We start from the raw sequence: 16,511 nt of genomic DNA on the forward strand, positions 1-16,511 counted from the left end.
CCACCACCCGCTTGGGAATAAGAAAGACACATGGACACAGTATATTAGGTTAATGGGCTAAAAAAGGCCACAACTTTATTGATTACAGCATGTGAGAGGTATTGGCTTAGGCATTGGATAAAACAACAGAGCGTGACTCCACCCCCTCAGGGAGGGGTGAGTCTAACAAGGGTTAACCACCAATGGGAGGAGCCTCTTGATGCAAATACAACTGAAAGCTCCCCCTGATGTCACTGGGGGTCGTGCCATGGCCCTAGCCACCAGCAAGGGCGTCAGACAGGATCCACGACTGCCGGATTCCTTTACCGGAATACCCATAAAGTGGAGGGGTAGGCGATGGCCACACCCTGCCCTCCAATACACAAACATATTCCAATGCCTAACCACCAATACTTAAAAGTTGTGACGATTTGCTACGAGGTAGGCGAAAAACCAAGTGGCTGGTGCCAATTTGCCAGTTGGATAAAAATTCCTACCAGGCCCCTTGGACAACCAAGGCGACCAACCACAGGTCCATAGCAAGGTCAAGAACCAAGCAGTGAACTAAAGGGGTGCTGCCGCGGCCACGTTTGAGCGGCAAAACCCCGCCCCAAGCCTCCACCTGGTTGGTTGGCTATCTGGGGGCATGGCGCGGCAGCCAGGCCAGCTGGGCAGGGGGCTGCAATGGCCCCTGCCAATGCGGGAAATGGCTCCTGCTCACAACTCCTCCTCTCTGTAAGGAGGAGAGGCTTTTTCACATGTCAAGATCAAACAGGGGCTTGTTTTAAGCTAAGCAGAGTTCCCTGGTTTAGACATAATGGCACATCCTGGTTAGTTTAAAAGCAGAGGCAGATGTTTCCAATCTCTCTCTCATTCAGGAGGGAAGACATGAACACGAGGCTTGTTGCTGCTCATGTGTGTAACACTAAATTGTGGTTTAGCTTTACGTCCAAACCAGGTTTTTTTAATCTCCAAAAGTAAATGGGCTGGAGCAAAGGCAAGGAACCTGTGACCACCCAGATGTTGTTGGATTCCAACTCTGACCAACCACAGCTGGCTTGGTGAGCAACATCTGTAGGGCCTCACTGGCTCCCCATCTCTGAGCTAGGCTTTTCGAGGTCCCCGGCTGCTGCCCAGCAATTTTACAGTGAGGAAGATTAAACGAACAAAAGGTACCTCACAGTGGGCGCTGTGATAATTCCAATGAAGAGGATCCTACCCCAGCTTAAGGGGTGACTTGCATGGAAAACAAAGATATGTTTCAAGAAAAATGTGTTCAGCTCAGTCAACTAAAAGAAGAAGAAACAGAAAGAAGAAAATAAGCTGGGAACATTTGATATCCTAGACAAATAAGACAGATGCAACTCCTTAGCAACTGCTTACGGTCTGCTCCAGGACAATAAACATATGGCACTCCTGGTGGCCTGTGGAGAATTGTTGTCCTCATTAGGAACAGTAAATTATAAACTCCACAAAAATAATTAAATTCTTTGGGAAGGTAATCAATACATTTAAATGCCTGTGTTTGGGAGCTAGATAAACATACTGCTTCGTTTTTCTCTCTGTGTGTACAACTATGGAGTCAATTTACTTTTCTTTGCAAAAGCAACCTTTTATTGCATCCGGCCCTACCTTTATATAGCACGAGAAGCAGATTTTGTAGTACCAATAAAAAGTATCACACTTGCAAATGATTAAATTGATTTGTCTTATTTTTACCACCATGAGGACTACATCTGGATTTTCTGTGTCAGGCACCAGGCAGTTTTGTAATATCATATAGTTTTATTACAACATTTTTTATGCTACACTCCCTCAAGGAAGCTAAGGGCAGCACAAACAGTTCTTTCCACCCATGTTATCTCCATAACAGTTCTGTGGAATGGATTGGGCTGGGAGACAGTGACTGATCCAGAGTCACCCCAGTGAGCGTTACAGCTGAGTGGAGTTACAGATAGGTAGCTGTGTTGGTCTGCCATAGTCAAAATAAAAAAGTTCCTTCCAGTAGCACCTTAAAGACCAACTAAGTTAGTTCTTGGTATAAGCTTTCGTGTGCATGCACACTTCTTCAGATACACTGAAACAGAAGTTGCCAGATCCTTCTATATAGTGAGAAGGTGGGGAGGGGTATTACTCAGAAGGGTGGTGGGAATGGGTGATTGGCAGATAGCTGAGATGAGCCTGTTGACGACTCTTAACGACTGCAATAGGTCTTGCAGGAAAAGGCAAGGCGTTAAGAGTCGTCAACAGGCTCATCTCAGCTATCTGCCAATCACCCATTCCCACCACCCTTCTGAGTAATACCCCTCCCCACCTTCTCACTATATAGAAGGATCTGGCAACTTCTGTTTCAGTGTATCTGAAGAAGTGTGCATGCACACGAAAGCTCATACCAAGAACTAACTGAGTTGGTCTTTAAGGTGCTACTGGAAGGAACTTTTTTATTTTAGCTGAGTGGAGGCTTGTTACTTGGTTCTCTCCAGTCTTGGTCTTACAGTCTTAACACAGGTATGGGGAACTTGTGACCCTCCAAATATTGTTAGATTCCAAGTTCTATAAGCTGAAGCCAGCATGTCAACAGCTAAAATTTGGAAATGTTTAAAAAATATTTCTGGCTTCATTCAGTGCCTTTTTATAAACATGAGGTTGTTTTTTTTTAGCTTTTACTTCTTAGGTTTCATGCTGCTTTTACTTTATGTGCTACTTTTTTGTAAGCCGTTTTGAGTTATTTTTCATAAGTAAGCAATTAATAAGTGCAATTAATGATAAAAACTAATTGTGGTGAAATAAAAATTCAAATACCTATTTTCATATGGATTTCTTTTTTAAAAAACAACAACGCATTGCTGCAGAAAGGAGAAGGGATGGATTTGTGAATGAACACAGGTGAAACTAACACAAAAAGGAAACAGCCTGATCCAGTCAACCCAAGCTGAGAATCCCTGGGCTTTGTTTTCAATAGGTTTGTTGTTGTTGTTTTTACCTGCCAGATAATCATGAAAAGGTATACTCCAGCCACTCTTTGAAATGAAGACTTGGGATCAAACCAGCGAACGTAGGTCCAGCTTGCTGGAGTGAACTGTAACACAGCTCTCTTGATTTTACCTGTGGTGGTGTGAATGTCCCTGAAAGCAGAGAAGGACAACAGTAAAAAAAAAAAAGAGAAGGAATTCAACATTGCATTGCTATGTAACAAATGATGTAAAATAACACAGCTCTATTATACTGGGGTTTGTAACAAGAAAGGTGCATTTAAGAAGCAGACCTATTGTAATCAAGCAAACAGAAGAAACCTGCCCCAAAGCAAACTTTTCCACATGCGTGATCTGCTCCTTAAATGCAACAAAGCTGAAATTTGGGGGTTAGTCATAGAGTAGACCCATTTAAATTAATGGACATGGATAACTTAAGAGTCTGCTTGGAGAATAACTTAGTTGGAAACATCCCTTAATTTCCAATGCTATCAAAACACCAAGCTTTCAAAAAAGCAAAAAAAAACCAACACTTCTCTGAGGAAAAGTGTCTGAAAGATCTGAGAGTCAAGACCTCCCTATTTAATGTTAATAATTGAATTATCATGCTTCTAATTAAGGGCAAATAAGCATAAAACCACAAATTTTACTAACCAGAACAAGCTGAACAATTTTATTTTATTTTGGTATTTACAGTGCTCCTGAAGGTTGGGAGACCATCTGGGGCAGCAGCCCATGAGGTGAAAGAAGGGGTAAGGCTCTCAGAAGCACCAGATTAAGAAGCTTAGAAACACCCCTCACAGCCTCCTGAGTTGCCCCATGTCCCATGATGCTCAGAGTAAATCTCTCCCTCACAGCTAGCGCTGAACACAAATCTAATTAACAACAAAAAGAATCAGAATGTTGTACTCATTTCAAAATAATAACCGGGAAGTAACACAGAAAGTGACTTCCAATGTTCTGGTAAAATCAAAACCTCAAATTAATTTAGATTCTTGTGTAATCAACTGTTAGCTGGATAAATAAAGTGGTTACAGCCACTTCAGGTTGTGTTTTTTTAGGTTACGGACCACCGAAATCCAGAAGTACTGGAACCGGTTACTTCCTGGTTGTGGCAGTCGCGCATGTGCAGAAGAAGCGCCAAATCGCAACCCGCACATGCGCAGATGCATCCTGCACGGATCATGTTCGCAACCCAAGCATCCACTGTATTAGGGATGAGGTACCTGTGGCCCTCTGTCTATTGTAGGACTCCAGCTTCCATCAGACTCAGTCAGCAAAGTCCAACAATATCTGGGTCACAGGTAGTGAGGTGAATCTGAAAAAACAGTCCTACTTTTCTTTCACTTTATGCTTTTATTTAACATTTTGGACATTATTGGCCATGGTGTGTGGCAAACAGTAAGAGGATGGGGAACAGGAAACTTAACTGTGCATGAATAGAGGTACTTTCCTTTCATTCATAGGGTTCTTTGAATGCTGGCTTCTAGCAACAAACCCAGTGGATTTAATTACCGTATTGGCCCGAATATAAGCCACACCTTTTTTCCAAATTCCGACTCTGAAAAGTCAAAGTGCGGCTTATATTCAGAGCCGTGCGCCAGCACCGGTCGTGCCAGGAGGCAGGCCGCACCCGCAAATAAGCCTTGAATTTCAACGGTGCGGCTTATAGTCAGGCCAATACGGTACTGTCAGCAATGATAGTGGGTTTTATTTCCTTTATCTTCAGCAAAAACAGCAGCGCTAAGTATGTAAGGCATGCAGAAAGGTCAGCTTAGATTAAAGGCTAAGTGCAAAGCTACAACATTCCTAATCCCCACTCCTAAGGAGTACAGAATCAAAGTTTAGAATGGAGGCTCTTTTCTCAGAGGTCTACAGAAAGAAAATCGTTTTAGGAATATGCTCATGGCAAAAGTTTCATGAGGAAAACAAGCGGGTGAAATAGGAGGCCTTTAAATACAGTTTTCATCTACTGCATTATAAAAAGGATTATCAGGAAATGGTGTACCGTTCAGAAGTTTGGCCCTCACACTCCAATTCTGAAATATTAACTATATATTATTAAAAACCATGGGTGAGGTTTACTTGGATTTTATCAATATAGTAAGACAATAGAAGTAAGGTGTATGTTCCATACTTATATGGGTGTCGCTTTGGAGAGTTATTTTGGTTACACGAGTAACAATGCAATCCTAAAAATGCTTACACAGAAGTAACGCCCACTGTGTTCAGTAAGGCTTATTTCCAGGTAAATGTACACAGGATCGCACCATTAGAGGTAAAATCAGAGGCTGATGGAAATCAAATGTGAGCGCAAGGGACCTTGAACAATTACAGACTCTCCCCTTGCTGATTAATGGAAATAACATTGTAACACATTCATAATGTCATGATCCGCCAATGTTGCCAAGGAAATGGATTTAAAAATAAATCGCAGCACCGATACCAATTTAGGAATCACCCAAGACAGTGAGCATAGAACATGAAAGCAGCCTTGCCGGATGAGACCAAAAGGCCCATCTAGTCCAGCTTCCTGTTCTCACAGTGGCTAACCAGAGGCCTATGCGATGCAACAGCACTCTCCACACTCATCTTCCCCAGCAAGTGCTATGCAGACGCATGCTGCCTCTAATACACTGGGGCTGGATCCAGACACATCAAAGAAGCGTTCCAGTTAAACGCATTGTAAACTTTATATGAGGAATCGGGTTGGCAAAAACGGAACTCCACAGCGCCACCTGGTGTCACAGTGTTAGAATGCATGTACAACGCATATGCCAATGTAGCTGAGTCCTGGGTCTGTAGCACCACATGCCTTGTGATTTCCCGGGTACAAAATTTAATCTAACATGAGGTTTTAGATTTGGGCTAGCCCTGTATTACAAATTGTTGCAATCCAGTAAATATTTAGCATTTCCAATTTAGGGATTCAGAATTATCGGCATGAATATATTTTAGCAGCCTGCAATGGAAAAACCTCCACAATTCACAATCTACCAAACATTACATTTTATTTCAGAGTTTTCATACTGCAGTATCGTTAATATAATGGTTATTTGCTTGTACTTGAGACCTACTTGAAGCTTGCCCAGTGATAGGTCCTCATCTCCAACCAACGACAAACTACCATGCCCAACCAGATGCCGCCCCCGTTACATAGCAGGATGTCCAAAATGACTTGATCCCACCAGCATTCAGCAAAATTAGGCAGCAGGTGCATGAAGAACAGCTACAGAATACAGCAAAAAGATTCTGGGTAAGAAATTCATTCAGACAAAGGTATCGCATTAACATAAGAATGTGACTTTTACAGAAGTTACAGGTGCTGAAAATACAGGAAATATTTTTCATATGACAGGTGAATTTGACCAAAGTCTATCAACCTACAGCTTCAGAGGGCTCTAGATCAGTTGGCACTTCTTGCTGAGAAAGCATTATTACACTTTCCCTCTGTGTGTTTCCAAAAGCTTACTGAGGAGACATGCATAGGGTTGCACTGTAAAATCAGTGCTGCAAATATTGCCTTTTCACTAGAAGATTTAATATTACAGGAGACACAAATTATAGGAGGAAGTACTACACTACTGGTTTTAATTTAGGGAACATAACTGAGACAAGCTGCACATGCTATATAGTAATACAGAAGTCTATATTCACTCAGTATATTTCCAAGTAATTCAGTAAGTAAATAATTTACTTAGATAGGCTGACTTAAACATGAAATAAATCTGATTTGGCCATTCCAGACACTTGTGTGCAAGAGGAAAACTTCACATCTAGCATGTGTCAAATTTAAGGAGCAGACAATAAACTTGTGTTATGTTTGCAATGTGGACAAACTGCTAGGAGAGCCACATCAGTCATTCCCCACCCCAAGGATATAAAAAACTCCTCACTGAGAAGACCCAACCTACCTCGGTTAGCTCCCAGGTGATGCTAATAGTCCAGCACAGCCCATAGCTACGGATTAACAAAGCCTTCATTGCCCAGCCCCAGAAATGTCCAAAAGCAAATATGTCAAAATGGCTGAGGATTCGCTCCCAAGTAATAACATGGCAGTTCACAGCATATTCCTGTTGTTGATTTGGAGAAAGGGGAAGGTAGGTGTGTGTGTGAGAGAGAGAAGCAGAAGTTACAAGTCTATTCTGGAAACATTTTCAGAAGAAATAAAACTGCAGACTACAATATCAGAGACTATCAGAGAATGTTATTTACTCGTCTTATGGTCCGCTATAGCTTAGCCTTGTATTATCATTAGTTTATATACCATTTAATGACAAAGTAAGTTTCTATGCAGGCTGCAGTATAAAAACAAATTGCACAAGCATTAAAACATAAATATCCATTAATTAAAATACACAACTGAACCAAAGGTAAGTGCATGCTTTTATATAGCTGGATTGTAATAAAGAACATGATGATCCTTCGAGAATGGCTAACAATGTAACTCTGCACATGTTTACTCAGAATTAATCCCCACTGAGTTCAACTGGACTTACTCCCAGATAAGTCTAAATAGTATTGCAGCCTAATTCTTTTTATTATTCTACTGGTCCTCATCACAGTACATGACTGAATGAAACACAATAAAAATTCTGTTTTCTACATCATTAAGGATAATTACTGCCAGATATGGAATATTCTATGTTTTAACCAAAAAAGGGGGCAAATTCTGCAACCTAAGTAAATTATACAAATAAGCATGCATTTACCTGCTATGCTTTATTTACTCAAGGAGCAATACAGAACACCTATAAATACCCCACTCCTGAAACACTGCCTTTGGTCTGAACAAGTTTTGATTGCCCTTGGTGACATGGAGTGATAGTCAACTAAATTTTATTCAAAGTAAACCCTCTGAAAATAATGAACATGACTAAATTGGGTCAGAGTAGGACTTCGCTCAATACCACCCATAGTCACACAGCCAAATTGAACGGACTGCACATTGATGTCACTGTTCTCAGGAAGAAGGGCTGTTTTTCAAACAAAAAACTGCACTCAAGCTGCAGCCAAGAAGGCCGTGAAGAGACTCATAAATGAATATTCACACCACTGCGCAAAAACGTGGCAGGCAGGTTATGCCATTTCTTTGCGACTCTCTCACAATTTGGAAAGCGGGGAGAAGTCCTCCTCCCCAAGAGAGATGCCTTTTGCAAGGAGAAAGAAATGTCTGTAAGACGCACCCTCTCATATGCCTCATCCCTGCTAAAAAGGCCACAAAACTTTAAACTTCCTGTTAGAGAAGATGCTTCAACCTCCCAACCATATCCAGTATGTTTTAGTGGTGCAGCAATAAAACTGCTAGCCCATTTGCAAAGCTAAGCAGAGTCCAGTATGGTTTCAAACTGGATGGGGGACGTGTTGAAATTCTTGCATTGCAGGGGATTGGACTAGATGACATTAGGGTCCCTTCCAACTCTATGATACTAGTATATTATTGCATGATATTTGAACTTTCTTACAGTGAGGATTGGAGATTTCCTATCCCTTCTCAAAGGGATAATGCATGCTATTCTAACACAGCAATATGGTAGCACTAGATCCACTCTGGAAGAAATATATTTTCTTGCAACACCCTCAATACACACCATGATGTCTGCTTCCCTTGTCGCGTATCGGAGATTAGGATCGAGCCAGTACATCACGGATTTCACCTGCTCAAAGTTAAGGAAGAGCAGGAATGCCAGAAACAGAAAATAGAGAACACTCAAACCTGTAGGAAAACCAAAGTCAGAGGTCCAAATGTTTGTTTGAAGAGCAATAGCTAAAATCACACAAACAAACCATGTTATATCAATGCCAGTGGAACAATTTAGAGCAATAAAATCAAAACAAAAGAATAATAATGAAGTATTCATAATTAAGCAGCTTCCGGAAGATTCTTCTCATACAATTCCACATGGCTAGAAATCTCCCCCACCCCCATGAGGTACATGTGTGAAAATGTGAAATGTTGCATTCACATGTAACAGAAAAAGGAGCAAAACAAATGAGTATTGGACCATGAGGTACAACCCAGATTCTTCATAGAACTTATCCACCATAGTTTATTCACAACCCTCCAGAATGTGGCAGTTCTTGATAAGTTGTTACTTCATTCTAACCCCACCGTCATGGTTAAGCAGGTCACACTCAAAGAGGAATTTAAGCATCCCATGGCAGCCAAGAGGTTTATTAATCCATCAGTCATAAAGCAGATGCAACCTTGGGTAGGTTTTTGAAGGGCATCCAAACTATTCATGTTGGAAATTCAGCTGTAATCATAATAGCCACAGCTGCTCCACATGCCAACAGATTATAGTTGTACAGGGTGACATTTTTGAGAATACTGCTCAGTGCCTTAGGAGGCCGAGTCCCATTTTCCAAAGCAATTCTGGAACACTTGAGAACTGTCTCCAAATCTTTCCATACATTAAATATTAACATGGTTGCGAAATGTTCATTAAGCTGGTGCAAGAAGGGAGGCTTGCTGTACCTTCCAACCACCCTATTCTTGAGAGCACTAGGAACTGCCATGATGATGATGAGGATGAGGATGATTTATTATTATTTATACCCCGCCCATAAGCGGAGAAGTTATTGGATATCAATGAATATTTGCATCTTGCTCTCCTGCCGTTGTTCCATTCTCAATTTCCCTTTTCAAAACTCCAGTGTATTTGCATGCAGATACAATTAAGTCGAAACTGAGTTTACATGACCAAGTGTCCTTTGCAATACCAATTAAATTTGCAGTCACAGGAATTCTGATCAACATCAGAGGGCTTGATCTTAGTGCCATCTCAGGAGATTTGGTGAGTAAGCACTAGAGATGGGAGCCGCCTTCTGTAGTGATTCTCTGACTCGGGAATGTTTTCCTAATTATTTATTTGTTACGCTCACTCTTTCACCAGAAACTGAAATCACTTCTGTTGCAACAGGCATTTAATGCATACCACTTCGTTCTACTGCTGCTGGTTTTAATCTGTAACATGATTTGTTCTTGCTGCTCTTAGGCTTTTTCTTCAGTGTTAAGAACTGGTTAACATTGCAAGTTCTTTTCCTTCCTTTTTCACTGATTAAGTTATATGGTTCTGTGATTATGCTGTATGTCACCCTGGGTACTTTTAGCAGAATGGCAGGAAAAATACAGTATTATTTTCAGGTAATAAATTACTATTTTTTGATGCTCTGGAATACCGTGAAAGCACATCTTTAAAAACAACTTACCAAAAACCATACGCCATATTGCAGGGTGTGGGCGAGTGAAAGGCCCTGTAGAGAAAAAAAGTTTTTCAATAACAGCAAACTGATGGATCAGAAAGAATTGCAACAGGTCATCTAAACATAATCTGAAGGAAATGCAACCATGCCAACCAAGAATCAGTCCTGAGCAAGCTTTATAACAAATCAAGTTTTCTATTAAAAGCCATTAAAGGAACTACTGAGACTAATATCTGGATAAAGACACAGATCCTCAAGAACTTGTTGATGGCGACACTGTAGAAATTACCATGGTATCCAAAAAAACAAGGCTCTCTATGTTGTGAAAACAGTAATAGAAAAGTAAGTGCCCGACTTCATACCCAAAAGCAGATGAGGATCTGCAGGAAGATCAATGCTTGCCACCAGGAATTCCCAGGTAGTGGGAACATTAGTGCTGGCATATCAGGGAATTGGGATACATTAGCAACAGCGAAAGGCAGAAGTGAATGTGCGGGCCTGAAAATTATGAATTTACAAGTGAAATGTTTGTGAGTGTGATGGTTCTGTCGAGGAGGAAGGGAGATATTGTGAGGACTGTGTGCGTACAAGCACACACAAATACACACACTGCATGTCTTTGTGTACTCTATGCGCAGAGATGCATTATATACACCACTACAGAGGCCCTTGTCAAGAAAGCCAGGATTTCCAGAGTTGGGAATGTGGCCAGGGGTTGCCATCCTTTCATTTACCGTACTTTCCATGTTCAGATTTTGCGTCCTTCCCATTCAAGTCGCACCCCCAGCTGTGGCCCACATTTACTTTGACCCATGGAATGAAGTACTGAGCTAGCCCCTGCTTGCCTGCCTGCATTTTCAGTGGGAGATCCATTTCTTTGTCTGATGTGAGTGTATCTAGGAAACTGTTTTTACATATACTATGGAGGCTGCTTAAGGAACACTGGGGCATTTAGCGCCATTATTTTAGGATCCAAGCCAATAACTCAATGAAGTTCGCAGAGCGGAACGAAAGCTTCCGGTCTTCCCGATGCAGGGAGCTGCTTGGGGGAGGGAAGAATTGCCCCAAACTGGGCAGACCTGTGCATAGTCTGGATAATTCGGACCTCTCTCAGCAGACCCTGTCCCTCATCCCTCATTGTTCAAGGAGGCTTCCCTTGATTGCAGCTGATTGCAGGGGAGAAAAGGAGACAGGAAACTTTCCTTCTGTGAACTTCCTTGAGTTAACTCATCTTGGGATCCAAAGCAATTATTTCCAACATCTTGAAACTTGTGGTGAAGGACTTACTGGAATCTAACCAGGAATTCATCCCATAGGGAAAGCAACTAAAAGCCATGGGTCACTCAATAAGGAGCCCCCCATCTACAACTGCTTGCTCAAAGCTTGTCCAAGGAGAACCCCTTTTTGTATCTCCAGATGTTTAACAAGCCTTGGAACTAGTTCTCCTTTTGCAACCATATTCATCAGTATGGAGTACTGCCACCTTTTTTTGTTTTGCGGCCCATGGCAGCCATTTTGTGCTGGCACCCATTACACTTGTAACAAGACTGGAGTACCTGTGTCTCCTTTTTTACCAGAAAACCCCACTGCTTGGAACAAATCTAAGCGCAACGACTTTAATCAACCTATCAAATTTTAGGGAATTATTGAAACCAGCCAACCAACTAAGATTACTGGAATCTGCTAAGAAATGGAGAGAAGGAACAAACGTGTGTAGCACAAGATTGTGATAAAGACTGTTCAAAGCAGGTTACTAATCTAGGATCCCCATGAAAGCCTGGAGGTCCAATCACAGAATATATGTACTATTTTAAAGCTGCAAACCTAAACACAATTACTTAGGAGTTAAGTCCCTGTTAACACAATGAGACTTACTTATGAGTAAGTACTTGAGATTGTGCTGTAAGACTGACAGTACTTTTGTCCTGAGCCCTCAAATTTTATCTCCTCCGTTTCTGAGGTTTACTTTCAAGTCACTTTGTAAAAAGCTAGTTTTCCTATTCTGCGGTTTGTTCCAAATAGGGTACACAGGAGCTTGAATGAAAATAGTGTGAATTCATGTAGAAAAGGAACTAGGTGACTGGCAAAACTGGAGGAAGGGCATGCCAGGCAGGCCACTTAAAACTTCCAGCAAGTCAGTCATTAGATACCCCAAAGGATATCAAGTGCCATGCACACAGGTTGAATTCGGGTGGAAAATCGTTCCTCTCGGCTACACCACTGAAATCAATACCTTTTAGAGACACTACTGAGATCAAATACAAATCCAGATTATATGGCTCAAAGCAGCTTAACGTGAGGTGTCCGAAGGCACACATCTGCTCAACTTTGCAGTCTTTGCATTAGAGTTATTTATGTCTGCATTTATCAGGTGCCTGGCTTTGTAACTTATAGCTCAGTGCCCTCTGTGTAAAAATGTAGCCCAGTGCAATCCCAATTATTCCTAGAGGGTATCAGACATCGTTTGATAAATCAGCAGTTCAGATGATGGAGTGGATGCTTCTCTGAAACCCCCCAGCAACAGCGCCACACTGGGAAGGTATTCTGGCTGCTGCTAAATGCTTCTCTTGTAACCTGGTTACCAAGGCAGTACTGACAATCAGGGCAAGGGAACTGGGCCAGTCTCAGAGGAGCGGGAACAAGTCCTCTTAGCAGCAGCTCCATCTCCCTGTGCAAGCGTTCCCTGGTATGCTGCCTCTTGCCAAAAATGCCCAGGAGTGAATTCAGCTATAGCTTCGGTCAGAGAGCGCAATCAACTTTACTCACACCAAACAGTTACTATACACAGTTGCTTTTACTGGAAGAAAGCCAGTCACCATCTGCTGCAGATAATGACTACGGCTACTATCTATTCCCATACCAGACACAATGAGATCACTCTAATGTTTCCAGTAAGAGGGGCAGGCGTAAGGTATTGAAAAAATGAGCACTGGGCTTCAGTTAAGCAAGATTTATGGGATGCCACTTCCCTTTCCTCTCTCAGCAGTTTACCTAGGTACAAACCACCCTCTTTTAATCAAGTGTTGATAAACAGGGATAACAGTTGCAGTATGGACCTTCTGATGTGTACCCAGGTCTCAAATTTAAAAATACCATGCTTGTGGGATGAACTGCATAGCAAGTTAGCCTAGTCCAGAGGTGGCTAACCTCTATTTGGCCCAAAGGTCACATTTACACTTGAAGAACCTTCTGGGGCTGCATACCAGACACAGAGGTGGCCAAAAGGGGGTGCGCCCAATCCCACACTTTTGCACAGGTGTTCTCTGCCCCAGCTCAGCTAATCCAGGCTATCCTTCCCTCCCTGCTCTCCAAACAATTGATCCAACAACCAGGGAGGGGTGTTTTACAACCCCATTCCCCATTAGGGTCCTTTGTTGGGAAGAGAGGTGTAAACCTCTCTGCCCACCCCAGTGCTGTGTCTACTTTATTATTCCCCTCCCCTTTTTGTTTCTGCCACTAAAATAAGTGGCATCTTGAGGGGGCAAGGGCTGATCAATCACTGTCCAGTAGAAAAGGGAAACTGATGAGAATATCTCAGGCTGCAGTCCTCATGGGATATAGCGAGATTCACTTCTTAGTAAGCAAGCATTGAAAAATCAAGCTGTTAGTGTCTCAAGGCTAACAGGAAGCTGCCTTGAGCCTCTTCAGTTTCAACTCAGAAGTTGCCACAGCTCAACAGTAGTGTACATGCTTTGCATATAAAATGGTCCCAGTTTTAATTCCTGGCATTTCCAGCTAAAGTGCCAATGGGTGCAGATTTCTGTTGGAAATCTTGGGAGAAATGCTGCTATTAATTTAGATGGACCATTGACCTGATTCAACATAAGGAGTTACCCCCACACTATACAAGAAAATGAAACAACACAATTGTTTTGCTGATTCTAAACATACCGTATTTTTCACCCCATAGGGCGCACCGGCGCATAGGACGCACCTAGGTTTTTTGGGGGGGGAAATAAAGGGGGGGAATTATTTTCCCCCCAGGCGCGGGACTGGGGCGGGGGATGCCCAAGCTTCCCCCGGCCCCAGCACAGGCTGCTATCCGCAAGCCTAGGGAGCCCGCGGGAAGTCGCGCCGGTCTCCCCAGGCTTGCGGATATCTGTCCCCCGAGCTTGTGGGGCTGGCAGTGGGGAGAAGCATGCTTCTCCCCAGCATCAGCCTCCAAACCAGGTCAGGGAACAGCAGGATGGCAGCGCTCCACCTCCCCTCTGTCCCCTGAGCTTGTGGGGCTGCCCGATATCTGCCCGAAGCCCGGGGTGCGCTGTGCAGCACGCCCCAGGCTTCGGGATGCAGGCTGCTATTCGCAAGCCTTGGCAGCCCGACGGGAACTCCCGCGGAGCTCCCAAGGCTTGCGGATAGCTTCCTGAAGCCTGGAGAGCGAGAGGGGTCGGTGCGCACTGACCCCTCTCGCTCTCCAGGCTTCAGCGGAAGCCTGCATTCGCCTCATAGGACGCACACAGATTTTCCCTTCATTTTTGGAGGGGAAAAAGTGCGTCCTATAGGGTGAAAAATATAGTATTTATTTTGAGCGGGGCATATGGATTTGCAAGGAGGCTTACATCCAGGTAGGCATGTTTGTGATCACACCTTTTATTTGCATTTAACCACCCCATATCAGAGCACCTCCTCGATTACCATGCAATTATGTGTAGCTTTTCCCCCTCTTTCTTTTTAAAATTCATTTTCTTTGCTGAAGAGGTCAAAGAAACAGCTCACATTGTTTCACACAACTAATCATAAGAACAAAAGATTTAGAAATTTTAAACTCATTTTCTTTAGATGGAAAAAAGCTGCTTCAGTTTTAAAATGCCCTAATTGGAAATCTTTTTAAGATAGCAATAAAAATGCATGTTATTTCTGTTAAATATTGTTCCAAACTGGCTTTTGCTGTAGTAGGGAAGTAGGGGGAAAGTTGTTAAACACCTTCCCCACCCAGAAAGCTGTTTCCTACCACCTCTCCTTCAGGAAAGCAGCACCCACAGCACAGGAAGGGAGAAAGCAAGAACATCCCTTTTTGGGAAGGGTATCAAGAGGCACTTGCATATTTATAAATTAAAGCATATAAACATAACTAAAACACATCAACAGAAGACAACAAAAAAGGCTCTATCTCAGCTTTCCCTAAACTGGGGTCATCCAAATGGGACTCCATCAGCCACAGCCAGTAAATAAATTAGGGCAGTTACCGTCCAAACCATATTGTGGAATTGTAAGAGACCACAAGGGTCACCTAGTCCAACCCCTCCTGCACTGCAGGAATCTTTTGCCCAACGTGGGGTTCAAACCCACAACCCTGAAATTATGAGGCTCATGCTATATAGCAGGCATCAGGTTGGGAAAGGCTCTTCTATGGGAGCTGCCTTTTTTACCCTGAAACTGCATATGCTGTGTCCATCAAGAAAACTCTAGCACGCAAGACTTTATTTATTTACTAACTGCAATTGCATGGTTGCCCAAGAACATATGTTCTACTAGTATCTCACGGAATTTAGACTCATCTTTCATTCCTTTTTAAGAGTATACTCTGGAGTATATGTTACTGCCTTGTTTTGCAGCTTGGCACTGCACAAGATGCTCTTCCAGGGACCATTCCTTATCGAGGTGAAAGTCTAAGAGAGACTCGGACCATTCTCAGAGCAAACAATAGACTATTAAACCAGAGTACTCATAAAACAGTTTGCTCCCAAAGTCCCCAAGCACCTTAATGTTTACCTTGGTCTCCTATCTGCAAAAGGAGTTGTAGGGGGGAAAGCGGCACAGAAATACTTGTGGAGTTACTTACCATTCGGAAAGGCTAAAACACTGATGATTAGAAAGAAGAAGATCACACAAAGGATGCCTTTCCAAATATTGTCTTCTGGGGTTGAATCATCCCTAAAAAGAAAAAGTTGGTAATTAAAACAACAACATAGGAGATTCAGGCTGCAATTTTATGCACATTTATCTGCGAGTAAATTCCAATGAACATAGCAGGCTTGATTTAATCTTTGTATGCTCCTTTCCCAACAACTAAACTGAGCTCAAAGTAGTTCACAGCAATAAAGCATAAAATAAAACACTTTCTAACAGAGTCAAGCCCACAACTTCTGCACATTTGACTTGTGCTCATTCAGCATTATGAGCTTAGGGGGGGGGGGAATCTTACAAAATTAAAGAGGGTGGGCGTCTAGGGAAAAGACTTTGGCAATCCCACCCGCCATTGTACACAATGCATTTTGACCATATACCATTTTGGCTCTAGGTGCAGTTCCTCACCCCCACCCCACATATGTTGCAGGCTTGAGTTGTGGGGGCACTGTTTCACAGCTATTCCTTTCCTACCTGAAGGAGAAATGCCCTTTAGCACCCTTGCAT

The 16,511-nt window shown here is 42.6% G+C and overlaps 1 protein-coding gene across 1 annotated transcript in view; it reads right to left on the reverse strand.

Moving 5' to 3' along the window:
- The window catches only part of PTDSS1 (phosphatidylserine synthase 1), a 38,222-nt gene that overhangs the window by 14,858 nt on the left and 6,853 nt on the right, over positions 1-16,511 (reverse strand). Inside the window, exons 2-8 of the mRNA XM_083517317.1 lie at positions 15,940-16,031; positions 10,164-10,208; positions 8,543-8,667; positions 6,866-7,024; positions 6,029-6,180; positions 2,963-3,104; positions 1,156-1,268 (exon numbers count right to left, since the gene is read on the reverse strand). Of these exons, the coding sequence (XP_083373443.1) occupies positions 1,156-1,268; positions 2,963-3,104; positions 6,029-6,180; positions 6,866-7,024; positions 8,543-8,667; positions 10,164-10,208; positions 15,940-16,031 (828 nt within the window). The remainder of the gene's footprint in view (positions 1-1,155; positions 1,269-2,962; positions 3,105-6,028; positions 6,181-6,865; positions 7,025-8,542; positions 8,668-10,163; positions 10,209-15,939; positions 16,032-16,511) is intronic.

Source organism: Podarcis liolepis, assembly GCF_965112155.1.
Source record: "Podarcis liolepis genome assembly, chromosome: 8".
NCBI lineage: Eukaryota > Metazoa > Chordata > Lepidosauria > Squamata > Lacertidae > Podarcis > Podarcis liolepis.